The following is a 21,313-nucleotide window of genomic DNA, read 5'->3' as shown; positions in this document are numbered from 1 at the left end:
AGTGCCAATCCAATCTTTCATGCGCGCACCAAGCATGTAGAGATTGATTATCATTTTGTTCGTGATCGAGTAGCTTCGGGCGACATCCAAGTCAACTTCATCTCCACAAAGGATCAACTTGCTGATATCTTCACCAAAGCTCTGCCTGGACCTAGATTTTCTTCCTTAAGGGACAAGCTACAGGTTACTAGTATACACTGTGCTTGAGGGGGAGTATTAGGACTCTATGTATATGAGTCTGTTTAGAACTTCTTATCCTTGTCACACTGTGACTCTCTACTTCTTATCATTGTCACACTGTGACTCTCTACTCTATATATTCACATCATCTGATCTCATTGTAATCAAGTTCAGTAAAATACAATACAATCAGTTCTCATCGGGAGGGGAGCTCATCAATGCTTTCCCATCCCCAAAATTGGATGGGCAAGCAAGCAAATACTTTTGGAACCTTGATACTTCTTATAAATGTGTACAAATATGAAAAATTAAACACTTATCATACTATTGTATTTACTTTAAAAAAAAAAAAAAAAGAGTGATAAAGGTGAAATAGACCTTTCAACAATATATCAAATTACAATTATATTTTCAAACTAAGAAAACTTGTAGTTAATCCTTAAACTTGTTAAAGTTGTGCAATTAACATACTTGACCTATAATAGCATGTTACTCCTAAATAATATGCCACATAGATTAATATTTTTTTTTAGAAATTATACTTCGTATAAAAATTAAAATAATTATATTAATCATAAAAAAAATTCCACAACAATCCATGGCAGCATGGTAACTCGTAAAATATGTTAAGTACACAATTTTAACAAGTTTAAGGGTCTAATTGATTTTTTTTTAAAATTTATTTGAGAGTCAAATTACACAGTTGGTATATAATTGGATGCCTTACTTGACCATTATAAAAAAAGTGAAAAATGATCAAATAAACCCTTTAACTTTCGATGAAAAAGCAATTAGACCCTCAAACATTAAAAAAATAAAATTCAGTTACACACTTGAACTCCTTAAAATTGTGCAATTAGACCTAATTTATCAGCAACCTGTTACTGGTAATTTTGTTTTTAAATATATATAAATTTTATTTATTTTTATTTTTATTTGTTTGTGGCCAGTCGGCAACGTTCGCAGCCTCTTTCTAATCTAGAAGGAGGTTGAATGTTACCGCCTCCTTCCAGAACGAAAGGAAGAGGAGGCGGCCGTTGCCTCATTCCAGACTGGAAGGAGGTGACGTTTCCCTCCTTCCAGAACATAAAGAGGTAGCCGTTGCCTTCTTCTTGATCGGAAGGAGGCAAAACGTCGTATTCGTTAAAAGGTCGCTGCGACCAAAAGGTCACGATGACTGGTAGACGAGACAACAATCTTTGGTCGGCGGCGGCTGGCGATGGTGGTGGTGATGACTGGTATGGTGGTAGTTATATCATAGTCAACGAGTTAAAACTGAAAGGTTACAAGCTAAACGGTTATATTACACTCATTTTAAAAGTTAAAAGGATTCAATTGTAATTTTTTATAAATTAAAGGGCCAATTGCATTATTAAATATACTTGAAGGGCTTATTGACCTTTAAAACTGCAAAAAAAGAAAAAAGAAAAAACAAAATACGGAGTATTATACTCCGAAATGAGCCAGGAGAGCTGAAAAGACCAACCCCGGCGGCTTTGCGCATTAGAGCGCAAAGATCTGTGATTCACTAACACTGGCTTTGTTACTTCGCGCACGAACAATGGCAGTAACGTGGCATGCTCGTCTCTCTGCGACCCTTCTACTGTTTCTATGTGCATCAACACGCACCACTGCAGATGTAATTCAAGGTTGCGGCGGATTTGTTGAGGTGAGTCTATACTCTTTCAGTATCGCCTTTGATTTCCGAGAAGTTGGATTTCGATCAGATCGATGATGTTCAAGTGTGAAGTATGCAGTTCAGAACTCAAACTTGTTTATATTTAGTTTAATTTGTTTCTGTTTCCCTTTCCTTTTGGACTGATGTAGGCGAGTCGCGCACTGATCAAGTCGAGGAAGCCGACTGATTCGAAACTGGACTATTCTCATATCTCGGTAGGCGTTCGTTAATTTAGTTTTTAATACTGTGGAGCATAAACATTTTTAAACAAAAAAAAATCAATTAAATGGCGTGGAATGATAAGCAACGTACATTTATTGGTTTATTGTAAGTTATCAGTGCAAGATAAAATGTTTATGTTGTTGGATTCTATTTTTGAATGCAGGTTGAGCTTAGGACATTGGATGGGTTGGTGAAGGATAGAACACAATGTGCTCCAAATGGTTATTACTTTATTCCAGTATACGACAAGGTGGGTTTGAAGAGGGCTTATGTATTACTTCTATGAGGTTATGTAGCCATTAGGGTCCTATAAGTTACTATTATGTTCATTTACTCCAGTGCAACATTGAAATTTACTGAATTGACACCTTAGCTGCTGAGCATCTGAATCACATTTTTGTTGCTAAATCCATTTTTAGGGTTCTTTTATTGTCAAAGTGAAGGGACCAGAAGGATGGTCGTGGGACCCAGAACAAGTTGAGTTCTTTTGAAGCTAATTTGATAATACTCTTGCATATCTTTATCCATGCTTATTGAGGAGGAACCTTTCAGGTAACGTGTTGTTAAATTTTTGTTTAGTATAATCTGACATGAGACGTTTCTTTTTGTAGGTTCATGTTTCTGTTGATAATACTGGTTGCAATGCCAATGAAGATGTTAATTTTCAGTTCACAGGGTCTGTTGAAAATCCTGCAAGTTGTGAAATTCAATTCTAGTGATGTTTGTTGCATTTTGACACTGTATTTTACTTTGCTATGTGCATATTTCTATAAGTTATTTCTGATGTAGGTTTACTGTGTCTGGAAGAGTCGTGGGAGCTGTGGGTGGGGAGAGTTGTACTCAAAAAAATGAAGGTCCACCTAATGTGAAAGTTGAGCTTTTGTCTCCTACAGATGATGTGGTTTCTTCTGTATTAACAACTTCATCTGGAACATATTCCTTCACAAATGTTGTTCCTGGTAATGATACTCTTTTCGTAGTTGTATTTTTTCTGGCTGTGTGGAGCTACATGTAACATCTGTCTTACTAATATTGGATTATGATGCAGAGATATTCTGGGCATTATTTTTTTACTTTTCAATCATTATTTTATGTTCATATCATATTTCTATTAATAGCATTGGATCTCATTATAAGATAAAATTTCTATCTTACTGATTGTTCCTGGATACAGGGAAGTACACATTACGTGCATCCCGCCGTGACTTGAATATTCAAGTTAGAGGTTCAGCTGAGGTGGTCTTAGGCTTCCCTTTTGGCATTTGATCATTATATCTTATTTTTATATATTCGGGTGGAGTTATTTGCTGTCTTGGACCAATTGTACATTCCAGTCCTATAGTAGTTAAGGAATGCGCGGAGCTGATTGATCTTATGAGCCATAATATTCATGCAGGTTGAATTGGGTTTTGAAAATGGTGTAGTGGATGACTTTTTCTTTGTCCCTGGCTATGATATTCGTGGATCTGTTGTAGCTCAGGTGAATTGTTTTATATGATAATTTATTTCATGCTTGCCTCCATTACACTTATTGTATCACTAAGGACTGTATACAAGATGAGGTTGTTTACAAACAACGTCAAACTTTACTTGTTTATATTTTTAGAGTTGAGTTCGAAGTTATCAAGTGTTCATTAAATCATGGCTTGACTTGTATACATCATGCAACAGTTTGTATCATTTGATTCATTTCACTTGCCAATTGTAAACTTGGCCCGACACATATACTATTATTGTGTGTATATTTATTTAGTATGTACATATATAATATATAATAGTATCATACAACTTATAGAATAATTGAGCACAACCTCATGTCTTTATATGAGGAAGATATGAGGAAGCTGAGCTCAAACACTAATTAGTGTTCACCTATTAAATGAGCTGGCTCAGCTTGACACATTTACAACTCTGCTTTCCCATTTTGAAATGAGTGTATATGCATTCGTTTTTATCATATACATATCATAAACAAACACTGAACTGCTCTTTTACTGTCTTTCGATTGCAATTTTGCATTCTGCTTTCTTCCCACTATGAATGTTATTTGTTTGCAGGGAAATCCTATTTTGGGAGTTCATATTTATTTACATTCTGATGATGTCTCAATGGTTGATTGCCTTGAAGACCTTGGTAATATGCCTGGTGACCGTTCTGACGGAGCAGCTCTGTGTCATGCTGTGACAGATGCTGATGGAATTTTTACATTTAAATCAGTTCCTTGTGGTAATAGTTGTATCCTTAATATTTGCCATTCCTTTAAATTGTAGAGTTGCCTGGAAGCAGTCATCGTCTGTCACTTCATTATATCTTGTGTGTGCCATTAGGTGATGGCAAGTGGCTTGGACTGGGAGTTGAAATTGCTATGTGGCCACTGTCAGTGGTGTTTTTTTTTTTTTTTTTTTTTTTTTTTTTTTTTTTTTTTTATAATAATTTATTTATTTAAAGGAATTAACATAAAATAATAAAATATGCCTTGCTAGTGTCCAGAAATGTCTTATATTTTTGTCAACTTTGCCCTATAATCCTATTACAAATAGCTGAGAAACATTTGTAGCTCTTGCAGTCTTGATCTTGCAAGTCCTTTGAAACCAGATATTCTTGATTACCTTAAAATTGCTTGTATAACATGGCTATGGAGATTATTTGAATCTTTTTTACATTATGATGATTTATCTAGTGAAATATCTGCAGGGCTTTACAAGCTTATACCCTTCTACAAGGGTGAAAACACCATTTTTGATGTTTCACCATCTTCTGCATCAGTCATTGTAAAGCATGATCACACAACAGTCCCCCAAAAGTTTCAGGTATAAGTTTTGCTAAATGAGAAATTAAAGAAACTTGAAAAAAGAAAAAAGAAAAAGAAACAGGATGAAAATTTGAAACCTATCTTGCTCAGCAAATACTGATGCTGCTTATTTGAATTTCTTAATTTTAAATGTAATTTTGCTTCACAATCACATTTCATACTCTGCTATTTTAATTTTAAATAGGTTACTGGATTTTCTGTTGGTGGCCGTGTAGTTGATGGTAATGGTGAGGGAGTGGATGGTGTTAAAATTATAGTTGATGGTCAGGAAAGATCCATAACTGACAAAGAAGGATATTACAAGCTTGACCAGGTAAAGTATTGTCTATACTTAGGGAAATTTTATGTATTTCATTCATTTTATTATAGCTGAAAGGAAAACATGTTGCACTTACTTGAACCCAAAGGGGTAGCTCAAGTGGCAAAGGAGCTTATTTGTGGGGACGATCCTAGGGATAACCCGGGTTCGATTCCCACAAGTGACAATTCCCCTTGGGCCAGCTCCAATGCCTACCGGAGCGAACATGGATTAGTCGGGTGGACCCGGACCGTAGGATGGAGAAAGACCCGGAACACCTTGTGGTTTACACACAAAAAAAAAGACTTCTCACTACTCTAGGAAAAACTATTCATCTCCTCAAGGCAACTTAGAGTAAATAGGGCTGCAAAAAGGCTGCCCAAGACAAGATATTTTCAGTATATATATACACACACACACACTCATCGCCTAGGCGGTCGCCTAGTCGACTAGGCTGTCGGTGGCATCTCGCCTAGAAAGTTCGCCTTGATAACCATGGTTGCTTTTTATTCATCTGTGTGTTTTTTAGTGTCACATTGGAGTTTTTCTGTTTATTAGACAATGAATTATTTTCCCTTCTGGTTGCTTTTTTGGGAAATCCTTTTTCATTTATTGAAGCTAACTTCATTAGTAGCACCAAGGTGTGCTGCAAAAGATATATGCCAAAAGAAAAATAAAACTGCGTTTCAGCTTTTATGATATCATAGATAGATTTGTGTATAATCACTTATTTAATTTTATGTTGCTTCTTCCTTTACATTATTTCTAGGTCACATCGAAACGTTACAATGTGGAGGCAAAGAAGGAACATTATAGATTTAATAGACTGAATGACTTTTTGGTAAGCTAAGCAATTATGTCCTTTGAAGAACTACACAGTCAATACATAGTTGTGCTTGAAAACTTGGTATACATTGTGTGTAGTATTTCCCCGATTTAATGTGGTTGAATACATAGTTTCCATTTTTTCTTCTCTCCCTGAAAATTTTGACCTTTTAGGTTTTGCCAAATATGGCTTCGATTGCTGAGATCAAGGCTTTGTCATATGATGTATGTGGAAATGTCCAGACTGTTAATAGCGACTATATGGCCAAGGTATTATCAAATTCCCCTTAAGTTCATTGTCATATCATTTAAGCATTTTAAGTTGATCTAGGTTTAAAAAAGGTGCTAGTTGTACCCAATTAACTTAAAGCAGTGTTTACATGAAGTGTAATCTAATATGGGGCAGTGTTGATAGCTATATAAAACTGATAAGCTTTGTGTAAATATTCTGCTTTTTTTGTTTTGTTTTTATTTTTGCTCAAAATTTATTGGCAAGCACCATATAGTAGAGGCCAAGTGCACAAAACTGTAGTGGCACTTAGAATGACATGAAATAGGGCACAACACACCTTGTTTGATACACCTTCACTTCACCTAAGAAATCCAGGTTAACAGGCTTGCTTACTATCATGACCAATAAAAAAAAGTCTTTGTGTAATGACCTATTCAACTATAAATTCTAACAGAGAATGGGGCACTTCTTCCTGTTGTTTTGGTTTCTGCAGTGACACTGCTTATATATATATATATATAAGATATAAGATAATGCCCTCTTTATGCACTTTGTTTTATTCTTGTAAGTAATTACATTAATACAGGTAACACTCACTCATGGACCAGAAAACATGAAGCCTCAAGTGAAAAAGACAGATCAGAGTGGCAATTTTTGTTTCGAGGTATGTTACTGGAAGAGTTGATTATCAATGCCATTGATCTTGTGGTTGCCCTCTGCAGTCAGAGTGTGCTGCTTTTTTGTGGACCATGATAATTAGCTGATATTACTATTTTTTATAAAATGCCTAAGCTTGTGATGCTATGCAATTCATGAATAACTTAGTTCATTGAAAGAACTTTCTCACTGGCTCTGATGTTTCTTAAACAAGTAAATTCAAGTAATTAACACTTTTGATTGATGTACTAATATGTAAGTAGAATAGTAGATAGTAGCCCTTTGAGCAGAAAAGGAAAGAACATTAACATGCATGAAGATATTTTGCCTTTTCAGCAGTTTCATTGTTGTAATGCTAGAATTAATGGTTGCATAGAGAAGAAATTCATTGACGGAATTAAAAAGAGAAGTACCTCCTGCAGAATGCTTGATTTTGTATATACAGAATATGTTGTAGCCATGTAATGACCAGAATTCTTATCCTGTCTGTTTCATACTCCATACTAGATAGTCCCAGAGAATGAGTGGAATCAGATGTACATTCTGATTCCATCAGCTTCTGCCAAATGCTTTACTTGTCTCTGCTGTAACTGTATTTCACCAAGAAAGTTGAATTTATTTTGCTTTTGAAATTTTCTACACATTGAAGTTAATATCATCTTTTCCTGCAGGTTCCACCTGGTGAATACCGTTTATCTGCTATTGCAGCAAATCCTGAGAATGCTCCGGACCTTCTGTTTTTTCCTCCTTATGTTGATGTTTCAGTCAGAAATCCTTTATTAGACATTGTATTTAATCAGGTAATTTGTTTTCTGTTGTTTCCATGTTTTTGACTAAACTAGAATTCTGCTTTAAAGTGGATGCTGAGATTTTTCTTTAATTGATGTTCAGAGTAAATATCTTAACTATGCAGCATTTTATGCTTAAAGTATCAACTATCATAATGCTGCTCTAGTGCTCTCTAACAAGATCTCCTGTCTTTTTAGGTTCAAGTCAATATAGTTGGCTCTGTCGTATGCAAAGAGAAGTGTGGTTCTTCTGTTTCTCTTACTCTTGTGCGCCTGGATGGTAAACACAAGGGTGAGAGGAAGATAATTTATTTGACAAATGAGAGCAACGAATTCCTATTCTCAAATGTCCTTCCTGGTAAATATAGGGTTGAGGTAATATTCCTTCATTTCTGATTGCTAATTACCATTCATGGAACTTTTGGGTTACTCCCTCTAGCTATCTACACCACCAAAGTATTCTCTCATATTATCCATAGTATACCTCTTATATTATCCGAAGGAGACTCTACTTTATAATACAATGAACAATAACATTATGTTGAAATAATGCTGAAGAATAGAGTACGTAAACTTGAAACTACATAACATGCAACACTGCAACATCCACTCAATTGATATATATATTTTTTCTTGTAGTTTGTAGAAGTTTATAGTTTCTTCATCTTTGAATGCCCGTCTTCATTTCAGGTAAAGAACAACTCCCCAGGAACGCTATCAGGAGAAGATAGATGGTGTTGGGATGAAAGCTTTATCAATGTCAATGTTGGAACTGAAGATGTTAAAGGACTATCATTTGTTCAGAAAGGGTACTGGGTTAATATAATTTCGAGCCATGAGGTAGATGCTTTCCTCACGCAACAAGATGGCTCTCTTGTGGACTTAAAAATAAAGGTCAGCTTTATTTGATGATAAAGTGGCCTCTCTTTGATAGTAAAAGCAAGCCTATGAAACATCTATTTCATTTGAAGCTCATTGTTTGCCCCCTCAACCCTCCAACTCTGTTATATTGCAGAAGGGATCTCAGCGCCTATGTGTGGAATCTCCTGGAGTGCATGAACTGAACTTTCGTAAGTCATGTATTTCCTTTGGGAGTTCCTCTTTGAGGATTGATACTTCTGATCCATCGGTATAATGCTTACTAGTGTTCATTTTCCATATTTCATATTATGTTCCATCTCCCCCCTTTCTTTTCCCTGAACTTATTTTCTGGTTTCTGTAGCCTATCTCTTTGAAAGGAGAGAAATATCTTCTCAAAGGTCAAATCCATGTAGACCCAAATTCACTTGGTGGTTCAGAAAATTTGCCTCAGAATATACAAGTTGATATTTTAGACACAGCAAATTCTGTTGTTGGTGGTATTACTGCAAGCCCTGTCCATAGTGAATTTGATCAATCCGCTACTGCAGTTTATGAATATTCAACATGGGCAACACCCGGAGATAAATTTATATTTGTTCCTCGAGACTCTCGGTATGTGATTATAGTTGTGGACTGTGGAGGTGATGAGTTTGAGTCCACTTGCTTTCACTGTTATTATTATGTTCCTTTTACTCTCCCATCCATCTCCTTTGGGTGTTTCCCTGTATGCTTAGGGTTGAGATAGTGGTTATTTAAAGTAAAAGCCATCTTCACGTTTTATTTTTTATGCCTTGCATATGTTATAGATTCCATTGTGTTCTTTCAGTGTCCTTGCAATGTCTAACCCCTATCATTCACGTCTGATGTGCACACTTAGTTTGTATTCTTTTTCATTATTAATGCATTGATTTCCTCAATCTGGATTCGTTTGACAGGGATGATGGGGGAAAAAAGATACTGTTCTATCCTAGGCAGCAGCATGTAAGCAGTAGTATATGTTTTTAATTCCAGTCACATTATTTATAAGTCACATCTCACTTTTCAAGTATTTTGACTTTGTTTTAATAGGTCTCTTTGACGCAAGATGATTGCCCTCCAATCATTTCTCCATTCTATGGTCGCATAGGATTATATATTGAAGGATCTGTATCACCCCCTCTCTCTGATATTAACATCAAAATCATTTCTGCGGGGGAAAGCCGCAGTGCTCCTCTTAAGCATGGTGATGTAGTAGTTGAAACTACTACTGGGGCAGATGGCCTTTATGTTGCAGGACCTTTATATGATGATAGTAATTACAGTGTAGAGGCTTCAAAGGTTTGTGTGTATTAACCTGGAAAAACTCCTTTCTTATCTGCCTCTCAATTTGTTGATTATTCTTTTCATAACTTTCAGCTTTTAAATTGTGATCTATCTCTTGATACTAACTTTAAATATAATTCACACTGTCATTGTTGTTGATGCCATCTTACTCCTTTAAAATATCGGGGCTTGATGAATGTATTTTCATATATTCCTAGAAAATTTATACTCCGTAATCTCTTAAAAAGAAATCTTCTGAACTTAATAAATACCCTGTATGTGCAATATTTGGTGCCTTAATCATTATGTGATATATATTCTCTAATAAACTTGCTTCTCTAAGGAATCCCATTATCAAATAAGCTGTAGAAAGAGTGTGATTATCAGTAAGTTGATTATTGCTATTCATAATATTTATAAAAAATAATGAAAGTGAAACCTCACAACTTAAGCTTAGAGTTGAGGTGGAACACATAACTTATTATAATAATATGGTACCAGCTCAAGAAAGAGGTTTGGGGTTCAAATCACACCCACAACCTGTTGTTAAACACTTAAAGTATTGTCTTTGGACCAAATGTTGGGGGGAAGGGGGAAGGGGGTGAGGATAATATATAAAATGTGATTGTGTATTATACAAAAAGCTTAAACTTTTAGTTGAATTGGAATGCATCATTTATGCACACCATTTTTTTTATAATTGTAATAGACAACTATATAAATGTCGTTCTCATCACCATTTTTTTTTCCTGCAGTCTGGTTATCATGTAAAGCCTCTAGGACCTCATTCCTTTTCTTGTCAGAAGCTTAGTCAAATATTTGTGCGCATATATTCAAAGGATGATGCAAGAGAGCCTTTTCCTTCAGCACTCTTATCACTGAGTGGTGAAGATGGTTATAGGAACAACTCGGTAACTGGTGGTGGTGGAACTTTTATTTTTGACAATTTATTTCCAGGGAGTTTTTATCTCCGACCTCTGCTTAAGGTAATATTCCACATTATACTTGTATGATCAAATAAATTTTAAACACCTAAAATGGGAAACATTTGAACTTTCTGTTAATTGGTCCTGTTTGACTGTAGCAGCATTAATGTGCTGTTGTTGGCATTATGAAAAATCTATGGGTACTCAAAATGGCAATTGCTGGTGCATATAAAATACTCTGAAAATATTGAAGCAATGTCATAAACATCACTTGTTCAAAGCATCTGAGGATCTTAAAATTGTAATGTAGCAGCACACAAATATTATGTCTGCAATTGTAGGAATGATTGGATCTCTGTTTGCAGGAATATGCTTTCTCACCTCCAGCACAGGCAATCGAACTTGGTTCTGGTGAATCCAGAGAGATAGTCTTTCATGCCACTCGAGTTGCATACAGGTATATGCACGAATTGGTCTTTTTATGCTCGTAATTTCTTGTCCTGACTTTCTATCATTATGTCTCTTACAAATGGTCACATACTGTTTGTTTGTTTGTTTTTGTTTTTTTTTTTTTTGTTTTTTTTTTTTTTGTTTTGTTTTGTTTTTTTGTTTTGTTTTGTTTTGTTTTTTTTTTTTTTTTTTTTTTTTTTTTTTTTTTTTGTTTTAAAGTTTAATTATGTAGACTAACTGCTTAAGATCTTGGTTGTTCCTGCTATCTAACTCTGACTCTTTCTTTGGTAATTGATTGTGAAACCAATGCGTTTAGATTGTATTTCTTATGCTAAGGATTTCCCCCCTCTGACATCATTTCTTTACTTTTGCTTGTTAACTTATTATCTTATTTCATTTGAAACTTTGCAGTGAAATTGTCTTTTGCTTATTCTGGTGCTAATTCAATGTGGCATACTCCTACATGTATTTTTGTAATACTATTATATTGGTTATTAAATGTATATTTAATTCACTAATGATGAAGAGTTGATTGTGCATAGACAATGTTATGATATTGATACCATCCTTTTAAATAACAAGCTTTCTGGTCCATGTATTGCTTGGGTTATTACTGGTTATGTGCCTTTGTTTTTAATATGACACGCTTCCTAACTTATTAGTTTATTTTCCAGTTTTAGATAGCCTGCCAATGTTATGATGCCTTAGCAGTTATGGTACCAAATAGATGTCATCTGACATCAAATAGAGTGCTAAATGGCATGCGAGATTCAACCTTCTTCTTTAGCTTATGTTGGATCTTTTCTTGGGTTTGCTTTCTGGCTGTATATATTCTGCTTTTACTGCCTATTTTCTTCAAATAACCTCATGTTGTCACTTTTGCTTATATATTTCAGATTAAAGAATACTCTTAATTTCTTTTTATACAGAGATGTGAAACATATTTATGCTCTGATTAATGCAAGAGTTAAAGATTGTTCTGTGAGTGTCTTTTTGGGGTCTGATGTAGTTTGACCTTTTCAGTGCCATGGGAGTTGTTGCTCTCTTGTCTGGTCAGCCAAAAGAAGGTGTTTCGATAGAAGCTCGAGCAGATTCAGAAGGCTTTTATGAGGAGACAGTAACTGATTCATCAGGAAATTATCGCTTGAGGGGGCTACTGCCCGATACTACTTATGTAATCAGAGTTTCAAGGAAGGTTGAATATGGTAGCCATCATATTGAGCGTGCATCTCCAGAGTACATGACCATTAAGGTTGGTTTTTGCACTTCTTTCCCATTTTCTTTCAAGAGTGAGGATCTGCAATTAAGAACTCATGCCATCATAAATAATTATTGTAATTTCTTGGTGGTGCTTCCTTGATTATAGGTTGGATCTGAGGATTATAGGGGGTTAGATTTTGTTGTTTTTGAAGAGCCAGAAATGACCATCTTAAGCTGTCATGTTGAGGGGCAGAGAATGAAAGAACTTCACTCACATATCCAGGTGGAAGTGAAGTCCGCTACTGACCCACTGAAGATTGAATCTGTATTCCCGCTGCCTCTTTCGAACTTTTTCCAGGTGAAGGACTTACCAAAAGGTAAGCACCTTCTACAACTTCGATCTGCTATGCTATCTGGCACCCATAGATTTGAATCAGAAGTTATTGAGGTTGACTTGGAGAAACATACCCAAATTCATGTGGGCCCACTCAGATACAAGATTGAAGAGGATCACCAGAAACAGGTATGCCACTAATTTTTTCTTAATGTCTATTGTGGGCACCTCTGAAGTCTTTCCTTCTCTCTAGTATCTTTTATTCCCTTGCTAATATTAGTTACTGTAGCTGGTAAACATGAATACTTATTGAGTAACATCCCTTTTATTTTTATATTTTTTAAAATTGTAATTCGGTTAACTATTTCTCTGTTGTCCCCTATTATATCCAGGAATTGACTCCAGTTCCAGTATATCCTCTCATTGCTGGAGTCTCAGTTATTATACTTTTTATCAGCATGCCAAGGTAATTAATTGTCTTTTTCTCCATTGTGTCCCCTATTATTGCTGGAGTCTCTGTTTCTGCCAGAATTTTCTGTTTAGGGTTCTCTGCTTTTTTTGTTTTTTTTTGGTAGACTCATTTGAGTGGAAATGCACTCTTCTAAAATGCTACTCGCAGATTGAAGGATTTATATCAAGCTATTGAAGGATCAGGATCAGCTAGCCTAAGAAAAGATGCCAAAAAACCCTCCACAAGGAAAAAGACATACTGAAACTTGAGGTGTGTCTGTCTTCCATTTTGTAGGAGCTTGAAGGTTTGATTAGTGGTATGTGTAATTCCAGATGCATCACATCATGACATCAGTTTGGTGAAAGTATAAATTTGATAGATAACAGAATACGCATCATTGCATCAAATTTTCCAAAGCTGCGCCATAAGCCTGTCAGAACAGTAGCTGATAGATTATTAATTTCAAATTTTGACGTCCTTGTACTCTCATCGTTGTAGCTAGGCAACACTAACAGGAATATGGATGATAAAACCAATCTATTTATTGAGATCCCTTTTGTAGGGTGTCAGGTTTTTGGACTACTTATTTCATGATTAGAAGCTTCTTGTGCGGGCGTTGGTTTTGTAATTTTCTGTTTAAAATTTATAAGCTATATATAGTCAATAAAGTGGCCTAACTTTTGTTAGTGTAGTTTTTTAAAGTTGGACGAGACTACGAGTCTACTATAGGTCACCGTTTATTATTCATTTATTATTTAAAGCTCCAAATGATGCAAGTTCAGAGCGAAAACCCAAAATAAAAAGTAGAAAGGCCACAAGAAAAGGTAGCCAAAAACTTATTGTGAGATCGTAATCGGAATGGAATTAATAAAAATAGAACCTATAACCCTTAGAGGACTGTGCATATCCAATAAAGAAAGCACTAATCGTTCTTGGATCAAGTTTCTTCTCGTGTGGGTTATATATCCTCACCTCAGACGGACATCCCTAAACGCGTATATGTTACAAACTCGGTTTCCAACTTTTGAATAACTCAAACGGTGTCTTATGGACAACCTTGGTTAGAACACGATTTAATATATACGTCACCGTCTTAAGTGCTTCATCCCACAACGACTTAGAAAGCTTAGAGTTGCTAAGCATACTCCGCACCATATCTAGAAGGGTCCGGTTTCTTCTTTCAACTACACCATTTTGGTCCGGAGAACCAGGCATGGTGTATTGGGCAACAATCCCATGATCTTGAAGAAACTTAGCAAAGGGACCAAGCGCTTGTCCATTCTTAGTATATCTACCATAGTATTCACCACCCCTATCGGACCTAACTATGTGTATTTTCTTGTTACATTGGATTTCAACTTCAGCTTTAAAAGATTTAAAGGCATCCAATGCTTCATGTTTTGATGAAGTAAATACACATAGGAAAATCTTGAGAAGTCATCAATGAAGGTGATAAAATATTTTTGACCAGGTATTGTCATGTCAGGACAACATATGTCAGTATGAATAATTTCCAACAACGTTGAACTTCTATTGGCACCTTTCTTTGACTTGTTTGTCTGCTTACCCTCAATGCAGTCGAGGCAAGTCTCAAAGTCAGTATAGTCTAGAGTAGAAAGTACTCCATCCTTTTAGGGGTGTTCATTCGGTTAACTTAACCGAATTAACCGAAGTTTTTTTTTTCCTTTAACTGTTAACCGAACCGAAGTTTACTCTACCGAATTCACCGAACCGAAATTTTTTTCGGTTAATCGGTCGGTTAACCGAACTTTTTAAAGCTAAAATTTAAAATTCTAAAAATAACACTTAAAATAATAAATCCAATTAAGATAAAATACATATCATAATAAATTCATAACAAAATATACAAAAACATTAATTATAAACTCCAAACATCCATAACTTCAAATTAGTATTTATATTTATATTATTATTTATATATATATTAAAAAATTTCGGTTAACCGTTCGGTTAATTCGGTTAACCGACCTTTCGAACCGAATTAACCGTTAACCAAAATTTTAAAATTTCTTTAACCATTAACCGAACCGAAAAAGTTCGGTTCGAAAATGGTTAACCGAACTTTGTCGGTTCGGTCGGTTAACCGAAAATTATCCGAAGTTTGCACACCCCTACATCCTTTACCAACCTTTTAATACGCTCAAGGGAGATATGACCTAATCTCCGATGCCACAACATTGAGGAATTGTCATTAATACTGCACCGTTTGGTGCCGTTTTGAACATGTAAAGAATTGTAAACTGAATCATTCTTTAATTTAAGACGGAAAAGACCATCAGACAATGTACCAGTACCAACACAAGTAGAATAACGAAATAACTTGATATTATTGGTATTAAATTCAAAAGAATATCCGAAGGGTACAAGTCTAGATACTGAAACTAAGTTCCTAGAAAAACTAAGAACATAAACTGTCTTTTCTAACGCCATTACAAAATCATTGTCCAAAACTAAATTGCAAACTTCGACAGCTTCGACTGGTGACGCAATCTTGTTTCCAGAGAAGATGCTACACTCAGTTCCCGTTGGATGTCTCAATTTTGTCAAATCCTGCAAAGAGTTTGCAATGTGAATTGTTGAACCAGAGTCAACCCACCAAGAATTAGTATTAACTTCTGACATATTAAATTCGAAACAAACAAAAGAAGATGGAACATACCCAAACTTAGCCACAAGCCTTTGTTCCTCCATATAATATCACATGAAACAAATGCAAACAGCTGATTAATAGAAACTGAAAGGTGACGTTTCTAAGTATCCTTCGCAAATAAAATATGGTGGCGGATGTTCTACGTAAACACGCTACTATGCAAAATGTTGCTTGGTCGGAGATAGGCTCACCATTGCCCGAGGTTGCAGACGCAATTGAGGAAGATAGAGCAAGTGTTCCTCAGCTGAGGCACGCTATATGATCTAAAAAAAGAAGCATAGACTCATGCAAGAGAGAATTCCCTAATCTAAACGACGTATACATTATGTATTTTTAGTATTGAAATTGTGAATTTTTAAAATATAAGTTGTGTACATAATAATTGTAGAAGAGAATTTGTGAATACAAATCTTAATATGTTAATATTGTGTGTCTGCAGTATTTGAAAGGAACTTGTGAATACAAAATAAGGTAATCAATTACATATATATTAACATTATATGTTCATATAACACAAATTGTGAATTTTTAAAAGGTAAATTGTGAACATTTGGACCCGAGTCCACGGAATAATATGCGATGAAAGCTGGCGTTCTGGCCTAGAACAATCAGAACCCGATTATAGTTTGGGCTGTAGCCCAATATATTGTATGGCCCAATAGGGTTTGGACGAACAGGCGGGAGCTGGGTAGAAGTAAATCCAGAAAATTCTCTTCTCTCCCCATCCCCACGTCCTTTACTATATTGTTGTTGTTGTGCATATAAATCACATAAACTCGACTCAAATCAACAACAAATTCCAATCGCCTCTGTTCTCTTCTGCGTTGCGGCTCGTAGCAAATTTCCCAAAAACAAGACGACGGCAACGGGAGGCATCGTCCCATTCTTCTGCGTCGTCGACAACAAGGAGGTTTCCTCATCTTGCGGATTTGATTGATGGGAACCGAGAGGAAGAGAAAGGTGAGTTTGTTCGACGTTGTGGACGACGCCGCCGTCTCCACCAAGATCTCCAAGCTCAACGGTGTTGGTGCCGCGCTTCAGCCCAACAACGCCGCCATGTCCTCTTCCGTCAATAGCTGGACCGGCAGGCCCTACTCCCAGAGGTACTATGAGATCTTGGAGAAGAGGAAGACTCTTCCTGTTTGGCACCAGAAAGAGGAGTTCCTGCAGGTCTTGAAAGCCAATCAAACCCTCATCTTGGTCGGAGAAACTGGTAGTGGTAAAACCACTCAGGTCAGTACGCCTCTCTTTATAACATATATATATATATATATATATATATATATATATATATATATATATATATATATATATATATATATATATATATATATATATATGTATGTATGTATTTTGATTGGTATATTAATTCACTGATTCCTAATCCCATCGCACTCTTGCCTATTTCTTAAGAATTGGAAATTAACAAGGGGAAGTGATATTTTTTATTAGCTTCTGCTCTATTAATTTTAGGGTATCTAAATATGTTCTTCTTCGCAATCCATTCACTATATTGTTACAGTTTCCGCTATGTTTTTTCATATTGGTTTCGGATAGTGGTATACTGGTATGGGAAAAAAGAAAAGGGGGCCGGGGGTGTTATATGTTGCTTTGAGGTTTGGTCTGCACTAGTTCATAGTATTTAGCTTGTAGACTTGAGTTAGTAGTAATTGTGTTGGAGATATCATTTTGCTTCAGTTTAAAAAAAAAAAAAAGAGAAGGATTTATTGATATTTCAAAGTTCAACTCTTATATCTTGCTCCTCTTTACAGATACCTCAGTTTGTTCTTGATGCTGTTGATGTTGAGACCCCTGATAAGCGAAGGAAGTATATGATTGGATGCACTCAACCTCGGAGGGTTGCTGCAATGTCTGTTTCTCGTCGAGTTGCTGAAGAGATGGATGTGACCATTGGAGAGGAAGTGGGTTATAGCATTCGTTTTGAAGACTGCAGTAGTGCTCGGACAGTTTTGAAGTAATTACACTTGTTTACAACAAATAATTATGTGCAATTCTTTTACACGTAGAATGAAATTTACTGCCTTCTGCCTTTTTGTGGTTATTGATCCTTGTGCCTTTCATAACAGGTACTTGACTGATGGTATGCTTTTAAGAGAAGCCATGACAGATCCACTCCTAGAAAGATACAAGGTTATAATTCTTGATGAAGCTCATGAAAGGACACTGGCAACTGATGTTCTCTTTGGGCTTCTCAAGGAGGTGTTGAAAAATAGGTCAGATCTCAAGTTAGTTGTTATGAGTGCCACACTTGAGGCTGAGAAGTTTCAGGGTTATTTTTATGGTGCACCTCTCATGAAAGTTCCTGGTCGGCTTCATCCTGTGGAAATCTTTTACACTCAGGAGCCTGAGAGGGACTATCTTGAAGCAGCTATTCGAACTGTGGTGCAGATACATATGTGTGAGCCTCCTGGTGACATCCTTGTTTTTCTCACTGGAGAAGAGGAGATTGAGGATGCATGTCGGAAAATAACAAAAGAAATTAACAATTTGGGAGATCAAGTGGGCCCTGTGAAAGCAGTTCCTCTTTATTCTACGCTTCCACCTGCTATGCAACAGAAGATTTTTGAAGCTGCTCCTCCCCCACTAGTGGAAGGTGGTCCTCCTGGAAGGAAGATTGTTGTGTCCACAAATATTGCTGAGACGTCATTGACTATAGATGGTATTGTATATGTTATAGACCCAGGGTTTGCAAAGCAAAAAGTTTATAATCCTAGGGTACGTGTTGAATCGTTGTTGGTTTCTCCAATTTCAAAGGCAAGTGCTCACCAAAGATCTGGGCGTGCTGGAAGAACGCAACCTGGAAAATGTTATAGACTTTATACAGAGAAGAGTTTTCATAATGATCTTCAACCACAGACCTATCCAGAAATACTTCGGTCCAACCTTGCCAATACAGTTCTAACTTTGAAGAAGCTAGGGATAGATGACCTGGTCCATTTTGATTTCATGGATCCCCCGGCACCTGAAACATTAATGAGAGCCTTGGAGGTTTTGAATTACCTTGGTGCCTTGGATGATGATGGAAACTTGACCAAGCTGGGTGAGATCATGAGTGAGTTCCCACTAGATCCTCAAATGGCAAAAATGCTTGTTGTCAGCCCAGAATTCAACTGCTCCAATGAGATTCTTTCTGTTTCTGCCATGCTATCAGGTAATCTTGTCTTTAATCATACTTTTTTACCATTGGTCGAGTCTGTGAGTGTGGTCTTTGTCCACATCAGTGTTAGGTCTTGTCAGGCTGGGAACTCTGCTTCCACAGGCCTTTATCATCTTGTGCATAGATATGTTTCTATGCACATATGATGTGGTTAACTTCACACATGAGTACAGAAGTGCACATGTATGTGGTTTTGTGTCTTCTTAGGTTGTCATCAGCAACTGTCTTGTCTGGGTTCCATGCCCCCTGCTGGCATGCACCATAGAGGTTCTAAGCTAGTGCTGATGCAGATAGTTGCAGTTTCTCAGTATTCTCTCATGAAGCAAATGGTGTCGTCTCGCCTCTATGCATCTGCTGACCACAGTGGGCCTCCTCTGTGATAACCAATTTTTTCTTTAGTACCCAATTGCTTTGTCCGGCCTAGGGAGGCTCAAAAAGCTGCAGATGAAGCGAAAGGTCGTTTTAGTCACATTGATGGAGATCACCTCACGCTGCTGAATGTGTACCATGCTTACAAGCAAAACAGTGAGTTTCATGTTCTCTATTTCTCTCATCTTCTCAATCTAAGAATTCAACAACTAGATTCTAAGCAATTTTCTTGCTGGGTTTGATGCTTTTCAGAGGAGGATCCACAATGGTGCTATGAGAATTTCGTTAATCATAGGGCTCTCAAGTCTGCAGATAATGTAAGGCAGCAACTCTCACGCATTATGACAAGATTCAACCTCAAGCTGTGTAGCACAGACTTCAACAGCCGTGACTACTATGTCAACATAAGAAAGGCCATGTTAGCTGGATATTTCATGCAGGTGGCTCATTTGGAACGTACTGGTCACTATCTGACAGTGAAGGACAATCAAGTATGTGCCCTTTGTGGATACAACCATAGTTTTTGGATTATTTCTTAAATGTCTAGTAATTACTTTTCAATGGTATCTGCTTATTTTGATTGCAGGTGGTTCACTTGCATCCTTCAAATTGCCTGGATCATAAGCCAGAATGGGTTATATACAATGAATATGTGTTAACAAGCAGGAATTTCATCCGGACTGTTACTGATATTCGTGGTGAATGGTAAGTTTTTAGGTGCTAATTTAAAATTAAGAACCATCATTTTTATGTACCTACTTTATTGTTATCTTTCCCTGCTATTTGAGTGTGCATACTGTTGTTTTTGTGTTGTGCAACCCTCTTTTCTCTTAGAGGTGGGCAAGAATTGGGAGCACAGACAGAACTTCCCCCTAGCTTATAGGCAATTTCTAGTTCTTGCTTTAAAAATAAAGCTTTTGAGTTAAGAAGTATATATGCTTACTCCTCTCTCTCTCTCTCTTAGTTGGGAATATAAATCTATTGGAGGACTTGAGAGATTTGGGTGAATTTTTTCTTTGTTCTTGTACAGTGAAACAATTAAAAATAATTGTGATTGTGTTGGTGATTGAAACTTTGTTTGAGCCGGTCTTGGTTATTTGTGTTGCTTGCTAACTGTGTTTCTTCTATGTACTTCTTATTATTATTCAGGTTGGTTGATATAGCACCACACTATTATGATCTCTCAAATTTCCCCCAGTGTGAAGCAAAGCATGTACTTGATAGACTATACAAGAAGAGGGAGAGAGATAGAGAGCAAAACAAGAAAAAGAAGTAAAGGGTGTTATGCTTGCAGTGAAGTTCAAAAATTTTTAGTTACTCATGTTGCTCTCATTATTATTCAGGTTTTTGCATAAGATAAGATGGGACAGATGGTGTACCATTGTGGAAATGTAGTTTTCTAAATAGTTTGGTTATCTCACTTATCTGTATGAATTGACATTCATGTGTTTGAAGGATACATTTTGTTCCAAGTGTTATAAATTTTATTATTACTGAAATAGTAATGTTGTACGTAAATCTTCTTCACTGTTTTTGTATGGTTTCATTATTTCGTTGGGGGTTTATTTTACTCAAGATTAAAAATTTGGATTAAGCTTGTGAGCTGAAGTGGTTGGTGGTTGCAGACTTGCCCAGCCTTTCATATGTTGTTTGGTTGGATGGCGTTGCAATTCAATTGCAGCTGGCCACCTGAATTATAGTGTTTGGTTTTGTTGTATTGCAATTTATATCCTTCCCCATTCTTGGTATGAATTACAATTTAATGTGGAAAGGAAAGGAAAAATGGAAGAATTTTTTTTTACCCTTGATTATTATTAGTATTATTATGATTATTACACAAGGATATTTTAATCTTTATATCACAACTTCTTCTTTTCTC

At 36.2% G+C, this 21,313-nt stretch overlaps 2 protein-coding genes across 4 annotated transcripts; both read left to right on the top strand.

Moving 5' to 3' along the window:
* The first annotated feature begins 1,614 nt into the window (after positions 1–1,614).
* Positions 1,615–13,828, top strand: LOC109159820 (nodal modulator 1). 2 transcript variants are annotated; one of them, XM_019307942.1, is made up of 27 exons: positions 1,615–1,849; positions 2,008–2,073; positions 2,244–2,330; positions 2,500–2,556; positions 2,692–2,756; positions 2,870–3,039; positions 3,255–3,316; positions 3,477–3,560; positions 4,138–4,306; positions 4,775–4,890; positions 5,077–5,205; positions 5,960–6,031; positions 6,190–6,285; positions 6,834–6,911; positions 7,576–7,704; positions 7,891–8,067; positions 8,383–8,586; positions 8,708–8,821; positions 8,915–9,165; positions 9,489–9,534; positions 9,622–9,870; positions 10,611–10,841; positions 11,147–11,238; positions 12,255–12,483; positions 12,598–12,954; positions 13,158–13,231; positions 13,414–13,826. In XM_019307942.1, exons 1-27 carry the CDS (start codon positions 1,742–1,744, stop codon positions 13,427–13,429), a joined length of 3,528 nt encoding a protein of 1,175 aa, XP_019163487.1. In that variant the 5' UTR covers positions 1,615–1,741; the 3' UTR covers positions 13,430–13,826. The 2 variants fall into 2 exon arrangements, with proteins under 2 accessions (XP_019163487.1, XP_019163479.1); XM_019307934.1 differs by having other exon boundaries at positions 1,616–1,849; positions 13,385–13,828.
* A 2,834-nt stretch (positions 13,829–16,662) lies between these two features.
* Positions 16,663–20,948, top strand: LOC109159837 (probable pre-mRNA-splicing factor ATP-dependent RNA helicase DEAH2). Of its 2 annotated transcripts, XM_019307950.1 has the most exons (7): positions 16,663–17,120; positions 17,660–17,862; positions 17,975–19,059; positions 19,465–19,590; positions 19,687–19,925; positions 20,021–20,139; positions 20,584–20,948. In XM_019307950.1, exons 1-7 carry the CDS (start codon positions 16,824–16,826, stop codon positions 20,708–20,710), a joined length of 2,196 nt encoding a protein of 731 aa, XP_019163495.1. In that variant the 5' UTR covers positions 16,663–16,823; the 3' UTR covers positions 20,711–20,948. The 2 variants fall into 2 exon arrangements, with proteins under 2 accessions (XP_019163495.1, XP_019163502.1); XM_019307957.1 differs by lacking the exon at positions 19,465–19,590.
* Positions 20,949–21,313: the final 365 nt, after the last annotated feature.

Source organism: Ipomoea nil, unplaced genomic scaffold, assembly GCF_001879475.1.
Source record: "Ipomoea nil cultivar Tokyo-kokei standard unplaced genomic scaffold, Asagao_1.1 scaffold0302, whole genome shotgun sequence".
Lineage (NCBI taxonomy): Eukaryota > Viridiplantae > Streptophyta > Magnoliopsida > Solanales > Convolvulaceae > Ipomoea > Ipomoea nil.
Note: the sequence above shows the minus strand (reverse complement) of the source record. Positions and strands in the feature narration are given on the sequence as shown.

What these genes read in the sequence shown, in the direction of transcription:
- LOC109159820 (XM_019307934.1), top strand. Translation starts at nt 1,742, where the DNA reads ATGGCAGTAACGTGGCATGCTCGTCTCTCTGCGACCCTTCTACTGTTT. An exon ending in GATATTACAAGCTTGACCAG is followed by an intron (nt 5,206 to 5,959) that starts GTAAAGTATTGT and finishes CATTATTTCTAG; the next exon opens with GTCACATCGAAACGTTACAA. An exon ending in TTGATACTTCTGATCCATCG is followed by an intron (nt 8,822 to 8,914) that starts GTATAATGCTTA and finishes TGGTTTCTGTAG; the next exon opens with CCTATCTCTTTGAAAGGAGA.
- LOC109159837 (XM_019307950.1), top strand. Translation starts at nt 16,824, where the DNA reads ATGGGAACCGAGAGGAAGAGAAAGGTGAGTTTGTTCGACGTTGTGGAC. An exon ending in AGTGCTCGGACAGTTTTGAA is followed by an intron (nt 17,863 to 17,974) that starts GTAATTACACTT and finishes CTTTCATAACAG; the next exon opens with GTACTTGACTGATGGTATGC. An exon ending in TGTTTCTGCCATGCTATCAG is followed by an intron (nt 19,060 to 19,464) that starts GTAATCTTGTCT and finishes TTTTTTCTTTAG; the next exon opens with TACCCAATTGCTTTGTCCGG.